The sequence below is a fragment of the Fukomys damarensis genome, unplaced genomic scaffold, assembly GCF_012274545.1.
Source record: "Fukomys damarensis isolate Sample0158 unplaced genomic scaffold, DMR_v1.0_HiC HiC_scaffold_5, whole genome shotgun sequence".
NCBI classification, from domain to species: domain Eukaryota; kingdom Metazoa; phylum Chordata; class Mammalia; order Rodentia; family Bathyergidae; genus Fukomys; species Fukomys damarensis.
Genome location: NW_022900917.1, coordinates 30,989,053 through 31,005,701, shown reverse-complemented (window position 1 = coordinate 31,005,701; position 16,649 = coordinate 30,989,053). Strand labels below are relative to the sequence as shown.

The window sequence follows — 16,649 nt, the reverse complement described above, 5'->3', positions numbered from 1 at the left end:
ATGAGTGGCTGGAGGCTGATTCTTTTGTTCTTCTCAGTTGGTCACACGTCATGTTGCAAAATGGCTGCTGCAGCACCTCAGAACATCACGTGAGGTCAAAACGAGAGGAAGAGGATAGGCTGTATCTGCAGTATGATCGCCTCCTTATGAGAAAAGATCTCTCAGAATCTACCAGTAGACTCTTATTTGTCTCATCGGCCACAGCAGCGACACAGACTCAAATCTAGCTCTAAGAGGAGCTGAGAAGACAGTTTTCCCAATTCCTATCATGGTGGTGGTGAAGTGGAAAGGGAATGCAAATACATTTGTTGGGTTAGCCAGTGAACAGTGGCGCTGACCAAAGGAACTGGAAGTTTAGGCTGGCAGATCAACTAATTCTGGAGGCAGACTCCTCCAGTTAAGACTTAATAACTCCATGGTAACTTTCATGTATCACACTTGAGCAGACTTCAGCTATGATGTGACCCATGCTAATAAAAGTCTGATTACAATTAGACTGTATATATGATATTACTTAAAGTTAATACTCATTCTCACCAGTATCTACTACCATAAAGCACCCACTGGCTCTCACGTACTGAACATACATGGGCTGCACTGTTTTGCATAAAGACAGTTCTCTTTCCTGTGAAGGGTGAAAATACCGGAGTGGCAAGAGAGGCGTGGCCTAACTGGAGACTGTGGTTAAAGCCATGGTCATGATTTTATCCATAGTGGTTATCTGCCGAAAACCTACCTATACCTTACTACATGTTGGCATATCTAAATCTTCACTCATGTTCACTGATTTTACTTCAAAAATGTATTTTTTAAGCTTCTTCACTGCAAGAGAAACCACAACAGAGCTAAGAGACAAGAAAAATTTTTTACCAGCTGCTCCCCAGACAAAGGTGTACTATCTAGAATATATAAAGAATGCAAAAAATAAAAATCAGGCCCCCCAAATATAAAGACCCAATTCAAAAATGGGCATCTGAAATGAACAGACACTTTTCAAAGAAAAGCAGCCAAAAAATGTATGAAAAAATGTTCCACATCACTGGTCATTTGAGAGATGCAGATGTAAACAACACCGAGATTCTACCTCACCCCAGAAAGAATGGCTGCTATCAAGAAATCAACTAATAACAAATGTTGGTGGGACTGTGGGGAGAAAGGAACCCTTCTTCATTGTTGGTGGGAGTGCAGACTGGTGCAGCCACTGTGGAAAATGGAGGTACCTTAAACAACTAGGATTAGAGGTCCCATTTGACCCAGCTATTCCCCTGCTGGGTATCTTTCCAAAAGATTAAAAGAATCATACCATAGTGACATATGCTCACCCATGTTCACAGCGGCAATTTGTAATAGCTAAAACTTAGAAACAGCCCAATTGCCCATCAACTGGAGACTGGATAAAGAAGATGTGGTTTTTAAATAAAATGAAGTACTACTCAGCCATAAAGAATGAAAAACTAGACATTTATAGCTAAATGGATGCACAATGAGACCATACTCAAGTGAAATAAATAGGACAAACATCTGAAGTTTCTTTGGTGTGAAAAAATGTGTAAAGTTCAAATTGTGTAACTGATAATGTGAAATAGGAAGAAAAGGGCTAAAGGAGGAGGAAAAGTGGGAAGGGTAGAGGAAAGAAGGGAAAAGCAAATATGAGAAAAGCAAAAAATGGAAACAAAGTCTATGTAAATAGGGAAAGGTGGAGGGGGTGGAGGGGGTGGCAGGAGGGCAGGGATATGGGGAATAAATAAGAACCAAGATACATCATGTATAGCTACAAGATCCCAATGATGAATGTAACTGTATTGACTGTATACCTAAAATGTACCAATAAAAATATACTAAAATATATAAAATGAAAAATGCTTTTTTAAAAAAATGGGAGAATAATTTAGCTTTTGTAATCAGTGGCTTCACTTGATGGTGGTAATAGCGTCTGATCAAGCACAGGTTGTGACAAATTCTTACTAAGTACAGTCTAAAATGTTATTCAAATATATCAGAAAAAAAGATGGCTTAATGTTCAAAAGACAATATGAATTGTTTAAAAGTAACAGTCTTTAAGATTAAAAACAAATGAACTGTTCAGGAAAAGCACAGGTTTTACTCCTGAGTCCAAACAGAATTTCTTCCTTTGGGTTCTCACAAAGGGATTTGTGTGATTTAGCAGCTGTCAATCTTAAAAACATATGCATTGAAAATTTAAGTTTCAATGATTGTTTCTGCTATTCAAAGTCAAGGGCACAAAACACAAAGCAGAATGTGGTAAAGGTAAAGCTATGAGCAGGAATGTGCTTCAATATGTACCTTTCTGCAGATCACCCAAGATGAAACTGAGATTCTTCTCTCTCGATTCCTCTCTTCTAGCATATGAGTTTCTTTCAGCATAATTTCCAAGCTTCTCTATTCCTATAAGTAATGAAATCTGTTTCAAAACAAGACAAATTATTTTTAGGACCTAGGGCCATGGCTCCGTTCTAATATCACAAACTGTAGAGCCAGACTATTGCGATGATTTACTTGAGGCACAGTTTTCTAAATAAATGCACTTTAAGTGGCTGGTCCCAGAGTAGCAGGCAGGTGAAGCACATGCTGAAGGGCTGTGTTGGATGGTGGCACCACCTGTACACGCACTGAAGTCTTAAAAGTTTAAGTTACAAGATTATTCCCAGAATTGTTTTGATTCAGTAACATTTAATTTTTTATTAATATTGGTTATATTTGAAGTGTACTGCACCTATTCACAAATGCTTTTGAAGGATGATCAGAGAAATAAAATATTAAGTTAGAAATTCACACTCATTCCATATCTGTGAAATACAGCCTTTAAATACAATTCAATTTACATTAATTGTAGGGACAGGGCGAACATAGAAAGTAGAAGGGAAATGCTATTCAACACTGGAAAACACAGCTACTGTTGTAAATGAAAAAATGCTTTATTAAATGAATACTGGGAGTAAAATGCATTATAAAAGTAAAAAAGTAAATTCTAAATATAAATAATAGTGATTTACCTAATTAAGTTTCTTCCCCCTCATTCAAAACTTTAAATACAATCTTCTGAAAAGCTGGATTTTAAAGTATGTGGTTCCCTTTAAGATAAACATGTAGCACTATAGTATCTGCAACTTGGCAAAGATCATCTTGTTTTATTAGGCTGAAAATAGTGTTAATTTAAGTGATTGTTCATCATAACATTTAAAAAAGTCTAGAACAGTAATTTAAAAATGAATAAGCACATTAGTTTATTATATTTATTTCTGCCTCTAAAGATAATAAACATTTCTAATATACTTTATGGAAAATGTTTCTAGCCAGAGTACCCATGCATTCTGACAAAGACTTAAAATCTGGGTACTTTGATAAATAGTCTCCTTTTAAGAACAAAGGTTAACAGCCAGTGGATGTGTGGATCTGTCAAAAGAATTTTAAACAACCCTAACTTAATCTGCACTAAGACACTGGTAAACTTTTAGATAATAATGGAAAAAAAACAGAGACTGTTATTCCGTTTCCCCAGTAAGGTTCTCTCAGGATTTATAAAGCTTATGTAGTTCAGTACACCAGCTGGGATTTCAAAATGCTAGCACTGTAATTCATATTAACAGCAATATGCAAAACAATAGAAATAGAGAATCAATGAGTAACTTTATACTATAAAAATGAAACAAGGCACTTCCAATAAATATACAGAGTTGAAAGAAGCATAAGCATTTTTTTTTGTGTGAAGTTGACTCACCCTCAGAGATGTTTGTAAAAAGTGAAATAGTGAAGGCACTACATAATTCTTCCAGTTCATTACCCTTACTAAAGAAATTCACCAATTAAACTTGGCACAAAGTAGTTTAATTATAAAGTGCATCACTTGGCTAAATATATTAAAAAGAAAATCAGCCATACTGCATATAACAACATTTTCATTTGTACAGAAATAAAAATGCAATGCCAACTGTTGAACTAGTTAGTTTATATATGGCTTCTTATGTGTTTTAACTTCTTTAGAATCTAATTTTCAAAAGAATATGCCTTGATTAGCAAAAAGAGGTAGTCTTCTGAAAGAGGCAAACTCAAGTGAATTTACAGGTAGAAATTTAAAATGAAGATTATGTCGGAAATAACAAGCTATAATAGTAATAAACTAGGATACTTCCAGTATCTTGGTATTATGAATTATGGCTTCTTATGTGTTTTAACTTCTTTAGAATCTAATTTTCAAAAGAATATGCCTTGATTAGCAAAAAGAGGTAGTCTTCTGAAAGAGGCAAACTCAAGTGAATTTACAGGTAGAAATTTAAAATGAAGATTATGTCGGAAATAACAAGCTATAATAGTAATAAACTAGGATACTTCCAGTATCTTGGTATTATGAATTGCATTTTAAAATCAAGGCTATTTCGCCTCTTTAGCTGTATAATGACAGATCTTTATAGTTTTTCTTTGGTACTAAAAATCATCTTATTCTTTTATATATTACTATTTTGAATAAGTCATTTTTGTTTAGGAGATGATAAACATTTCAAGATTTAATACTCATTTCATCTTTACTTTTACTACAATATTCACTGATTTAAACCATTAAGGAAAACATGTCACGTCAGTGGTACAAAGAAGTGTGAATCACGCAGATAGTACCATGCAATTAATTTCCACTGGACTAATATAACTGGCAATTTAAAACAGGTGCAAACACACACACAGGCACACAAACTAGTTGGAAGTAACATTATAGGGAAAACACCATAATAATTTCTGCACAGTACTCCAGAATGTGGGCATTGGTAACAGAATTCTAACGAGATTTTTTTTTTCAGTGTATTAAATACAAGGCTGAATAAAAGACAAAAGCAGCGGTGAATATATTTACGATTTCAATAACTTAAAAAATTTTATGTAAACGTTGTACATTTAAATTCTTGTTCTTTTCTGTAACTGTTTTAGTCTTTTTTTTCTTTTTTGGTACCAGGGAATGAACTTGGGACCTGTGCTTGTGAGGCAGGCAGCAGAACCACCGAGCCAAATCCCTGGCCCTCAGTCTTTTTATTTTAAATGGCATTTGCTGCTCACTCGATTCTCAACTTGCTGACGCGTCAAAGGGGAGGGAACCGCATGCATTGTGCTAGTCTCCTTCAGCACCATCTGCCACTTCCGCTACCTCCATTTCTGGTACAGCATTTTCAGGGTCGTTAAAATGGAAGTGTGGCTTATCATCAGCTCTGTAAAAAAGAGAAACACGTCAGTGAAAGAATGGATGCACGCCATTTCTCCGTTATTACTTCTGAAAATCTTCTACCTGTGGAAAGACTGCTTACATATTTAATATCCTGGTAATCAAATATTCTATCCGAAATTTAATATTTTTAAATTGTAGGTGTCAGGTAACACTTTTGGAGATTTTTTATAAACTCAGCTCTCCAAATTACCATTGACCAATAAAAAACCTAGTGTGCAGTTACCTTTACCAACATAAAACTGTTCTCATAATTATAGCTCAAACATCCCCACTAAAGTATTAACAATTACCCTGGAATGATATGCAATAAAAGTTCTATATGCCTTAAATACATTGTTTTCATCATTCCTATGAGATAGGATGGTTGCTATTATGGTATTTCACTTTTTGAGTGGAAAATGGGTGATACTGAGGAAGATTAAAGTAATTTGTTGAGATTTATAAAACTAAGAAGTTAACTTAGAGCCCAGTTAATCCAGACATTGCTTCAAAATTTACAGGCTGATGCCAAAGACACATTTTTAGAGAGAACTTAGCTTACAGTCCATTAGCTCAGCAGATTCATGATACAATAATACTGAGTCCATAAAAAATATACAGTATGAGAACAGTTTTCTTGCAACTATTTAAATGATCAGGCTACAATAAAGTTAACAGTATATTACCTAGATTCTTTGTCCAAGACATCTTGGTCAGTTTTGAGTGCAGAGCACTCTGCCCTTAGGATCTCTCCATTTTCTGTTTCGGATACATAAAGTGACTCTTGGGGTTCCAGAGACAATGTTCTAGAAGAATGTTTAAAAGCAAAATGTTATTTTCCATGAAGAAAATGGCTGTATGTTCACTTCTGTGAATACTTGGAATGTTTGTAATCTTCAGGTATTATGTCTAATGTAGTCACAGGGCTAATTGCTCCCCATGGGAGGCAACAGGGAAATTCATAGCTGTAGTTAATTAAAACTGAGTTTCAGCATCAGTTCAATACATGTTAATATAAAGATATACCAGAACTTTCACATATGAACAGCTGGCATATATGCCTAGAAATAAAAATGCCATTTAGATGTGTTACAATGATTGGTGTTTATGCTCAACCATACAAATGTTGATTTTCCTGATGTTTCCCAATCCTTCAAAAGAGCAACCTCCTAAATTAACTTTTTTTTTGGATCAGGGATCAAACTCGGGTCCTTGTGCTTGCAAGGCAGGTGACAGCACCACTGAGCTAAATCCCTGGCCCTTAAATAATTCTGTTTTTGTTTTTGTTTTTTTTTTCTTTTTATTGAGTTTATTGGTACATTCTAGGTATACAATACAGTTACATTCATTACTGGGATCTTGTACCTTTACATGACAGGTCTTGGTTCTCATTTTTCCCCTTGTCCCTGCCCTCCCTTCACCCCCTCTTCCCCTCCCCATTTACAAACACTTTATTTCCATTTTTTCATTTTCTCATATTTTTTTCTTTCCCCTTATTCCCTTTCCCCTACCCTTCCCACTCTCCCTATACCTTTAGCCCTTTTCTTCCTATTTCACATTGTTAATTACCCCATTAGGATCTTCTGTACTATTATATTGTTTTGATATTGGGGATCGAACTTGGGACCTTGCACTCGTGAGGCAGGTGGTGGCACCACTGAGCTCAATCCCAGGCAAAAGGACTCTTTTTTTTTTGTACCGGGAATTAAATTTGGGACTTTGCACTTGCAAGGTAGGCAGCAGCACCGCTGAGCTAGATTCCTGGCCTAAATTAAATCAAAAGACAGTTTTTCCAATTTACAAGGCCATGATTCTACAACTTTCAGATGGAGAAACACTGTAAATCATATTAAAATATGAAGAGCATTTAGTTCAGAGCATTGGGAATTGAATTAGTAAGACTACAAATACAAGCATCACAGCCTACCTGATTCTGTTCTCTAAAGTGTCTATGTGAAGTTGTTTTGCACTAAGCAGTTTCTTCAGGGATTCTATCTCTTTTTGTTTTTCAAGCAGTTCTCTCTGTAAATGGTAGTTTGTCTCTTCTAAAGTTTCACAGAAAGCCTTTAAAACACACGAGTAGAATAAAATTACTGATGTAGTGTCTTTCTGAAGAGCATTATTGAGGAATCAAGGAACATAGATAAAATAATACACATAAAATCAAAATGACTTGTTCACTATATTCATGTGTTAGATCACTGCTATCTTGGCATTTTAGTCCCTACGCACCAAAGGGACTTATAATTACAAACCCTTTTTCTTGATAATTATTATTATAGTAGTAAGCCTGGAGTGAGCCTGGAAGTAGATACATATTATAGACATAGTAAGATTGTAAAAATTTATGCGAGTACACGATGAACTACTTTCCATAAATGTATTTTAAAATATAGACAGTACTATCAATTTCAGAAAGATATAAATTATCAAAATTGATCTCTCCCAAAATATAATCTGAATGAAATGTCATCATTAAAGAAACAAAGCTGGGTGTGGCGGCACGTCTGTAATCCCAGAACTCGGGAGGAAGAGGCAGGATTACCATGAGTTTGAGGCCAGACCAGGCTACATACCGAATTTAAGGCCAGCCTGAACTACATAGCAAGACCTTATCTCAAAACACCCTCCCCGCAAAAAAGAAAGAAAGAAAGAAAGAAAGAAAGAAATATGAATAGGTATTAAAAGATCTAAAAACTGAAAACTAAAAGAAACACCAGCCTCGGAATTCTAGGGAACACTCAAGATCAAACAATATTTCTGTAATCTTACTCAAACAGTTCTGGAGAACAAAAACTTAGAAAATTAGTATATATTGATAGAAATTTCAATGATGGCAGTAATAGGAAAATTACAGACTCAAAAATTTTAAGTAAAATCACTATAATCCATATTCAGCAATTAAAAATATGTTGAATTTCTGAATTAAACTCACAAATGAATAATTTTTTATCATCTGAAAATCTGTGAAGGTCATTTACCACACTAATATCAAAGAAAAAGGCTTAGATGATCCTCTTTATGAATGGAAGCAAAAGCATTGGTAACAAAGCCATCACTTAGCAAACTAGAAACAGATGACTTCCGTAACCTAAAAACAAAGACAAGGATAATAAACAAACATAACTGACAACTACCAACAGCTTATAGATAACATCACATCTGACAGTGAAACACAGGATTATTTTCTTTAAAGTTAGGGAGAGAGGAAAAGGATGCCCACCACAATGGCTTTAATTTAACTCCAAAGAGCTGAGCTAGAACAGTAACACAGGAAAATGAAATGACAGATATTAAGGATCTGAAAGGAAAAAAAATGTAACGATCAATGCTATAAGGAATATGACTGAGTACAGAAAATCTAAAAGGGTCTACGAACTTATGGAGAGATTTCAGAAAGGCTGTGACATAGAAAAGTAAATACAGAAAATCAACACTGCAATAGCAATACCGTGGTACTGTGGTAAGCTTCTTCAATTCATTCAGGCACTGCCAAAACCGAGTATCAAATGGATTTTTTCCCAAAAGAAAATAATAGTTAGAAATAATTTGTGAAAGTTCTCAAAGGTGGACTTTCACATTTTACTGGGCTAATATAAAGGAGGTTGTTTTATAATATAGAACCTAAAGCTAAAGACAGAAAAGTTAATGGATTACATAACAATGTGATGAGGCATTTTCTCCTTCGGGGCGGTGTGATGACTCAGACAAGTTCTACCAAATGTGACAGGTCCACAGCAAGTGCTGAAGACTGAAACATTCGTTTCTTATCAAAATTCTACAGAAACTGTGCACGATGAGTTCTGAAGCCAATGAGTACTTATACATGACTGTAATTTAGAATTCTGAAGGTAAGGCAGAGAACCCTTTCTCTGCCAGACACTGAAATTTAAGAAGCTATAATAATTAGCAGTACGCTACTGGCTGGTGACAGAGCTGACTGACCACAAATAGTCACAAAAATGATTTATGATTGAGGAAGAGTTCCTAACTAGCAAAGGACGGATGAACATCTCAATCAATAAATGAGGTTGGGATGGATGGCCATCCACACAAAAAAGGCTAACTCAATTAAAGAACCTGATATGAAAAGCCAAAGTTTAAGCCAACAGAGAAACATTCAGAAGAATATCTTTATGTCCTGAGTTGAAGGCAGGAACAAAAAAAATCACAGAACACATGACAAAGTATGCAAACAGGAAACTTACAGGAGAGAAGTCCTAAAGAGCTACTTTCTACATCAGCTGAAACCTAATCATAAAAATTAGGTTAAAATTAAAAGGCCGACACTACTATTTGTAAAGATATGGAGCAATGGGAAAGTGTATTGTTGGTAAAAGTACAAACTAATCTATCAAGTTTTAGGAGTAATTTAAGCACATACTGTGAAGTTGAGGAAGATATTTAACCACCAAGTGATTCTACTCCTGAGTTGAACTGTTCAGCAACTATTTGCTAAATTGTAGGGTATATTTATATTTATGTCTTTTATAAATCCTTGGGTTTCTTCCAAGAGTAAAACCATCCTAAGTAAGTGATCTTAGGGAGATGTGTATGAGAGTAGGGCACTGTACTTTTAGAATAGTCTTAGTTTTTCTAACATGTTGATGGAAGCATTTAGCCTTAGTAATGAGACTATAAAAATGTTTTATATTCCTACTGTTAACATAGGAAAATCTATAATTATACAATTCCTCCTGCAATAAGAGTTCAAACAGTTTCATTGGTACTGTAAAATCTTCTACGAAATGATTCTAAAAAACAGCTTCATCATATAATTCAGATTGCATTAAGTATCTTTCTGAATTTCTCAAACTTAGAAACAAGAAAATTAAGTTCTTAACTTGTAAGTGTAGAATAGGAAGTTTAAGGATTCCTGCTTTACTTATCTGTACTCAAAGTTTCTTTAAAGTTAATTATAATTATAATCTATTCATTAATGCTAGATTAGTAAAATGTCATTTCTTTCAATTATATTGATACCAATAGTAGATCTGAATCTCTCCCCAAAAAGAAGGCAGACTAAATTTATGTCCTTTAAACTCCTCTTTTAATACAGGTATATGAGGGTAAAGCAACAACTGCCTTCAACAGGGTGCTGTGAGAAGTAGGTTAAAGACAGATTTACTCGATTTTTAAAATTTCATTATCCTTTGAATAAGTTTAATTTTATACTCTAAGGAATATGTATTAATAAGTTATTCTGGAATTTTTCTTAAAATGAGAGTGTGCTTAAGAAAATCTCATACATATAGATCCATATCTTACATGGCCATTTTATGTTTTATTTTAAAGAAGAGATAGCACCGAATTTACTCAAATTTATTGTTGAAATGAACATTTATTTTCAAGTACGGTCTTGGAAAATGCTGAGGAAGATTCAGGGAGATACAGCTTTGATGATTACTTAAATCAGTTATTCCAACTGGGGTTAATTTAAACTCACAGAACACTTGGATATGAACTTTTCCCTCTTCCAAAGACTTACCCAGCCCCAAAAGTCCTATAGTATGGAGGGGTTGAGAACTCTAGCTCAAGTCAACTTCCATGCTTTCCCATCTAGTCATAATGCCTGCCTTGCACTAGGTAGTGTATATTTGAACTAAATGATACTAAAAATATAATCAGTTCTTAAGAAGGGTAAATGTAAGAATTTGTTGCAGGAAGAAAGAATACTATATTTAAAGGAAAACATGGGATATAGGAAGTAGAAAAGGAATGATAAGTAATTATTTTCTTTATCCCAATGTATACTTAACAAAATATATTACCTAAAATGTCCGGTATTCAATAAAAAATTACGGGACATGAAACAAGGTAAATGTAAGCATACTCAGGAAGAAAAGCAGTTAATAGAGGTTATCTCGAAATTTCCTCTATCAGTATATTGGACAATGATTTTTAAAGCAGGTGTTATATATACTAAATGAGCTAAACATAATAGTATTAGAGACTTTTTTATTTTTTTGGTAGGTACCAGGGACCAAACGCAGGACCTCACACCTGCCAGGCAGGTGGTGTGCTGCTGAGCTACATTCTGACCTGCATTAGAGACTTACTTTTATCACCCAACAGAGACGCTCAATATAGAAAAAGAATGACAAAAACAAGCAAATGTAAAGCCTAGACTTGAAATAACTGAAATGAAAAATTAACAAGAGGGGCTCAACAGCAGATCTGACACAACACAAAAATAATTTAAGAACTTGAAGATAGATTAACAGAAATGACCTAATCTCCAGAACAGAGGAAAAAAATGAAGACAGATGAGCATCACTTCAGAGATATGTGGCGCAACAGGAAGCACACAAATTTCCAAGTAACGGGAGTCCCAAAAATGGTGAGAGAATGGGACTGAAAAAATATTGCAAGAAATAATGGCCAACAAATTTCCAAGTCTGATATAGGCTAGTAATCCACCAGGTCCAAAGCACTCAAAAGCCAAAGTATGATAAATATAAAGAGATCTAAACCTTGATACAGAATAATCCAATTGTTGAAAGTCAAAGGCAGAGAACATCTTGAAAGAAGCAAGGGCAAATGACTCATGGAAGCAACAACATAATTAAAGATTTACTTTTCACCAGAACCAATTGATGCCAGAAAGCAGTGCGATGACACACTCAAAGTGCTGGAAGGAAATCCTGTCAGTGGAGCTATAAATCAGAAATGAAGGTGGATGATGTCAAGTTGAAACTGAAACAATCCTGTACTACTAGTGGGAATGTAACATGGTATAGCCACTTTAGAAAACAGTTTATCAATTTTTTAAAAAGTCTAGCAGAAACTTGCTATATGATTAAACAATTGCTCTCCTAGGGATCAACCCAAGAAAAACGAGAACATATATACACAATGTGTTCTATGAAATTGTTCATAATATTATTCATAACAGTACAAAACTAGAAATAATGCAACTTTCTCAACTGGTAATTAGATAAAGAAAATGTGGTACATTTACATGCATACAGGGAAAACCATTTAGTAATTAAAAATAATGAAATAGCAATAAAGGCTATAAATACCCTCAATGAATGATGCTAGATGAAAAAGATTATAAATACTATATAGTAGTTTTATATCTTTAAATATCCACACATAGACATATATAACCCTATGCATATGTAATACTTAGAAAAGACAAATTAGAAAGTGAAAAATTAGTGGGCTGGGAGTGCAGACTGATTGCAAAATGGCTTACAGAAATTTTTGGTTTTGAGGTGATGAGAATACTCTAAAATGGGATTATGATGATGGGAGTACAACCTATAAATTTACTAAAGTATACATTTACAATGGAATAATGAATAGTTTTATGGAGATGTTACTTCAATAAGGCTGTTTTTTAAAAAAAATTAGAGTATTCATGTCAGTGCAAAGAACTGCCTCAGTTTAACTGAAAAGCACGGTAAACCCTCCAGGTATATTTTTAACCATATAAATACCATTTGGGGGAGAACTTGCATGAAACCCAAGCTAATCTAATATTACCCAATCTGTTTGTGAATCTAGCCCTTTGCTTCAAGAAATAGGTCACTTTATCACATCAATTAATGTAATTTGAGTAGCATAAAGTTTGAGCTGAATTGGTAATAGAAAATCACTTCTTCTTCTGAGGAAAAGTTTTATGTTTGGTTTTAATTGTAGGTTCCTGGATACTCAGATGGAAGAAAACGCAACAAAGAAATACTACTATTAAGTGACATAAAACTAAACTCGAGAATAATTTTTTTTTTTTTTTTTTTTGATACCGGGGATTGAACTCGGGTTCTTGCGCTTGCAAGGCAGGCCACCGAACCGCTGAGCAAAATCCCTGGCCCTCAGAATAATTTTTTTTGAAACAGTAAAAAAACAAAGGCTAATTTTAGATCTTCCCTGATCACATGGCATGTGTAACTTCAACATATTTCAATGAAAGAAACCATTGCCTGAAATATTAAAAGCTTTCTGTAAAAAACTACTGTAGTCTGAAATAATATTTTGCTGTGTGCTAATCCATTTGAGGAACAATAATATTTTGCTGTGTGCTAATCCATTTGAGGAACAATATAGTTATTGCCCTGTATTACTTGTTCCTCTTTCATGTGATATATAACACAGCACTTACCCTGCTTTCTTCTAGGCTATCGAATGGACCTGGTGGATCATCCAGACAAAGAAATTCTCTCACTGCAAGGCTTTTCAAAGTTAAAAAAAAAATTAGTGTGGGTACAAATAACAAATATTAAACTATAGAAGATGCAAAGATCTTCAAGACATTTTCTAAAGTCGTATGAAAATAAATAAAAAGCATAAATTTATTATTTCATACTAACCAGAGACATAAAATACAATTCAGAACAGTGGTACAAGGGACCAACTTAAGTGGTGAATAGTTTCTTTATGATGTTCAAAGAAATATTAGTCTCAGCTAGTCTACCAAAGTCATTATCCTGTTAGGAACAAGTATAACATTCAATTCATATCCCATTTGTTTTTGGTGGATGCTTCAAAAGTAATTGAAAAGTATTTACTCTAAAGCAATTTAAAGATTTTCCTTGCTATTTTACTTAAATATTTTTAAAGTAAATAATAATTTAAGAAAACAAAATTTACCTAAATATTTCCCAGATAGTTTAAGAGAAAAAAATTGTGAACCAAAAAAAAAAAAAAAATCTGACTTATCAATCACCAAAAATTTAAAAATAATAAAATAAGGTCATTCTTATGTTCATAATTTGCAGTCCAAAATAGGTTAGGAAGAAAGGTTAAGAAGGCAGAAAACCAAACAGCCTTATAACAAAAATAAGTTCCATTTCTAAATAGCAATCTGGGACTAAGAGACAACTTTACATGCATGTGAAAATGTAAATGTGGAACCCTTTTATTAATTTTTAAAGGGTCAAGAACATGATTGATGCACTTACTACATAAAAGAGATGACAACCTATGTTAGGGAATGAGCTTTTGGGTTCAGGCGGGGCCAGACAGGTTGATGATGACAGGGTGTCAGGAAGAGATGAATGGATTTTTACTGGAATAGTTCCAAAACGAAAACCAATATGAATTAATATAGAGAAGGAATGCTAAAAATAAACCAGAACATCCCCAAAGTAGAGTAAAGTTGTTAGAGTGGCATCCAGAAAAGCAAAGTTTGGCTTATAAAGTGTTAAAATAGGTATAACATGATACACATTCAGGAAAACTGAAAACACTTGAGTATTTATAATCATGGAGTAAGAGACGGAAGAGATCATAAACGTGATCTAGTTGAAACATCCACAGTGTGCTTTTTGTCCCATTTACAGGTTCAGCCAAGTGAATACTTAAGTACCGCCAGAGGTAACACAGAGTATCTTTGGTTTTTATATAAACCAGTCCATGTGTGAATAAATTCACATACTGCTAAACATATGTCAACAATGTTATCCTATTTCCTGTATCCTTGTATCTTTAAGAATCAATAGTAATACCTAACATTTTCAAAGTACACTGCACACTCAGGACTTTTACATACCTTATTTAATTTTCATAACAAACGTAGAGTTAGGATAGGAATTATATCTTCATTTTACAAATGATACCAAATTTCACAGAGGTAAAATAACTTGCTAAATGTCACAAAGAACAAGTGACATAACTAAACTTTAATCTGTCTTCTGAGTCTAAACATGTGATTTTTTTCTACCTTTAAATTTTTTATGTTTTGGTTCATTTATATTCTTTTCCTTGTAGGCCATTTCTCACTAAACACACTCAACTTGTCTATATACCTCTTTAATCATACATGGCCTTTAGGACACTGCAACTGGTTTAACAGCAGAGAGTAGACTAGGACTACCATATAGTCTTCTAGTATAGATATAATTGCATTCACCTATTATTTATACTGGAGTACCTACTATTAGATAAAAATGAGCCACAAGAAATGAATTAATCTTGGCTTTCAGGAAAAAAGTGTGGATGAAACACTAAAAGAACAGCATTTAAAATAGAAAGCAAAATGCTACGAAGAATATGGGAAGGTCTTGTTTAATACTTTCAGTATATAACATCCCAATGTGAAACATTTTCTTATAGTTTTATACCCAGATTTCCTCTACTTTAATGCCACTTTTTATGTTCTCCACTTATTGGACTATTGTAGCTAGGAAGGGAAAAGTGTGCAAAGGAGTGTATAACCTTTTTAATATCTTTAGTTTATAGCAGAAATTTAACCAAGATCAACAGTGACTTTGAATGAATTCCCTGCCGAAGGCATCTATTTTTTGAGTGGTTCTTCTACTTCATTTTCCTCTTTTTTTTTTTTTTTTTTTTTTTTTTTGTTTTTTTTTTTTTTTTTTTTTTTTTTTTTTTAAGATCTATGGCTCATGAGAGTTATTAAAATAAAATTTAGCACATTTGAGTTTTTTCCAATATATTAGTTCCCAGGTTATATTCCATGCCCTACTTTAAAAAATCTTCAGCTTAAGAACCAAATTTGAAAGTGGCTGCAAATTCATTTTATAGCACACTTTTTAGTGGTTACCTACATTTCTCCTGCTTCTACAGAACTCAGGCAGCAGAGAAGTCCATACTCTCTCTGTATTCCTATCCAAGGAGGACAGGCCAAACAAAAATTTCTGAGAAATGGCGGAGTCTGGAAAAACACAGAAAACCCAATATATTTCTCCCCCTAGGAGAGGCAGCCCTAACTGCTGCTTGTGAATCATTGACTAGAGAACTTTAATTAGCTTCAATAAATATTTATTGATGGTTTATGTGTGCCATGGTTCTGCTCAGTAATTTTCTATATATTATTAATGCATGATTTATAAACAGATTAAGTGAATTCTAATAATAAACAAACACTGAAAGGTCTACATTACTAAATTATATATGGTTTAAATGGAAATCATTTTTTAATGCCTCATTCTTTTTTCAAATTGTTCACTGAGAAGCTGAATATAGCCCCTAACCTCTGCATTTATTTGACTATAACAATGGATAACAAAAATGCCAGCATAGTATGTATTTCTTTTCTCAGATGAAAAATGCAACAATCTTGAATAAAAAAGGCAACGGAAGATTCTATATTATTCTATTCATTTTATTACTTGGAGTAACTCTCAGCATGTCTGAGAAAACTATTTTTTGAAATTGAGGTCAAACATTGACCTAAAATGCTCAAAGATAAATAAGAGTACAGATGGTCTATTTTAGTATTGTTTTTATTTTTATGGCAAAGTTGTACTATAATTTCAAATCCTTGCTTTTGAGAAAAAATATTCTTCGGAAAAATTGTAATTTCAAGCTATGATCCTAATAAACTAGTTCCATCTACTGAGCTTTCACTTTGCATTTTACTGTTTTTTTTCATAGATATGTATTTACACTTTGCAAAGTTTTTTAAAAAACCAGTAACTTAATGGCCAGGTGTATTTAGAAGTTTGTAGTTTAAAAGGAAAAAAAAAAAAAAAAA

General features: G+C 33.7%; 1 protein-coding gene across 3 annotated transcripts in view; it reads right to left on the bottom strand.

Moving 5' to 3' along the window:
• Positions 1–4,989: 4,989 nt before the first annotated feature.
• Positions 4,990–16,649, bottom strand: part of Snx16 (sorting nexin 16) — a 33,271-nt gene continuing 21,611 nt past the window's right edge. For all 3 annotated transcript variants that reach the window (XM_010641614.3, XM_010641616.3, XM_033760387.1), the window contains 4 exons: positions 13,317–13,386; positions 7,137–7,273; positions 5,896–6,015; positions 4,990–5,213 (listed from right to left, as the gene is read on the bottom strand). In XM_010641614.3, coding sequence (XP_010639916.1) covers positions 5,117–5,213; positions 5,896–6,015; positions 7,137–7,273; positions 13,317–13,386 — 424 coding nt within the window. In that variant the 3' untranslated portion in view covers positions 4,990–5,116. The remainder of the gene's footprint in view (positions 5,214–5,895; positions 6,016–7,136; positions 7,274–13,316; positions 13,387–16,649) is intronic.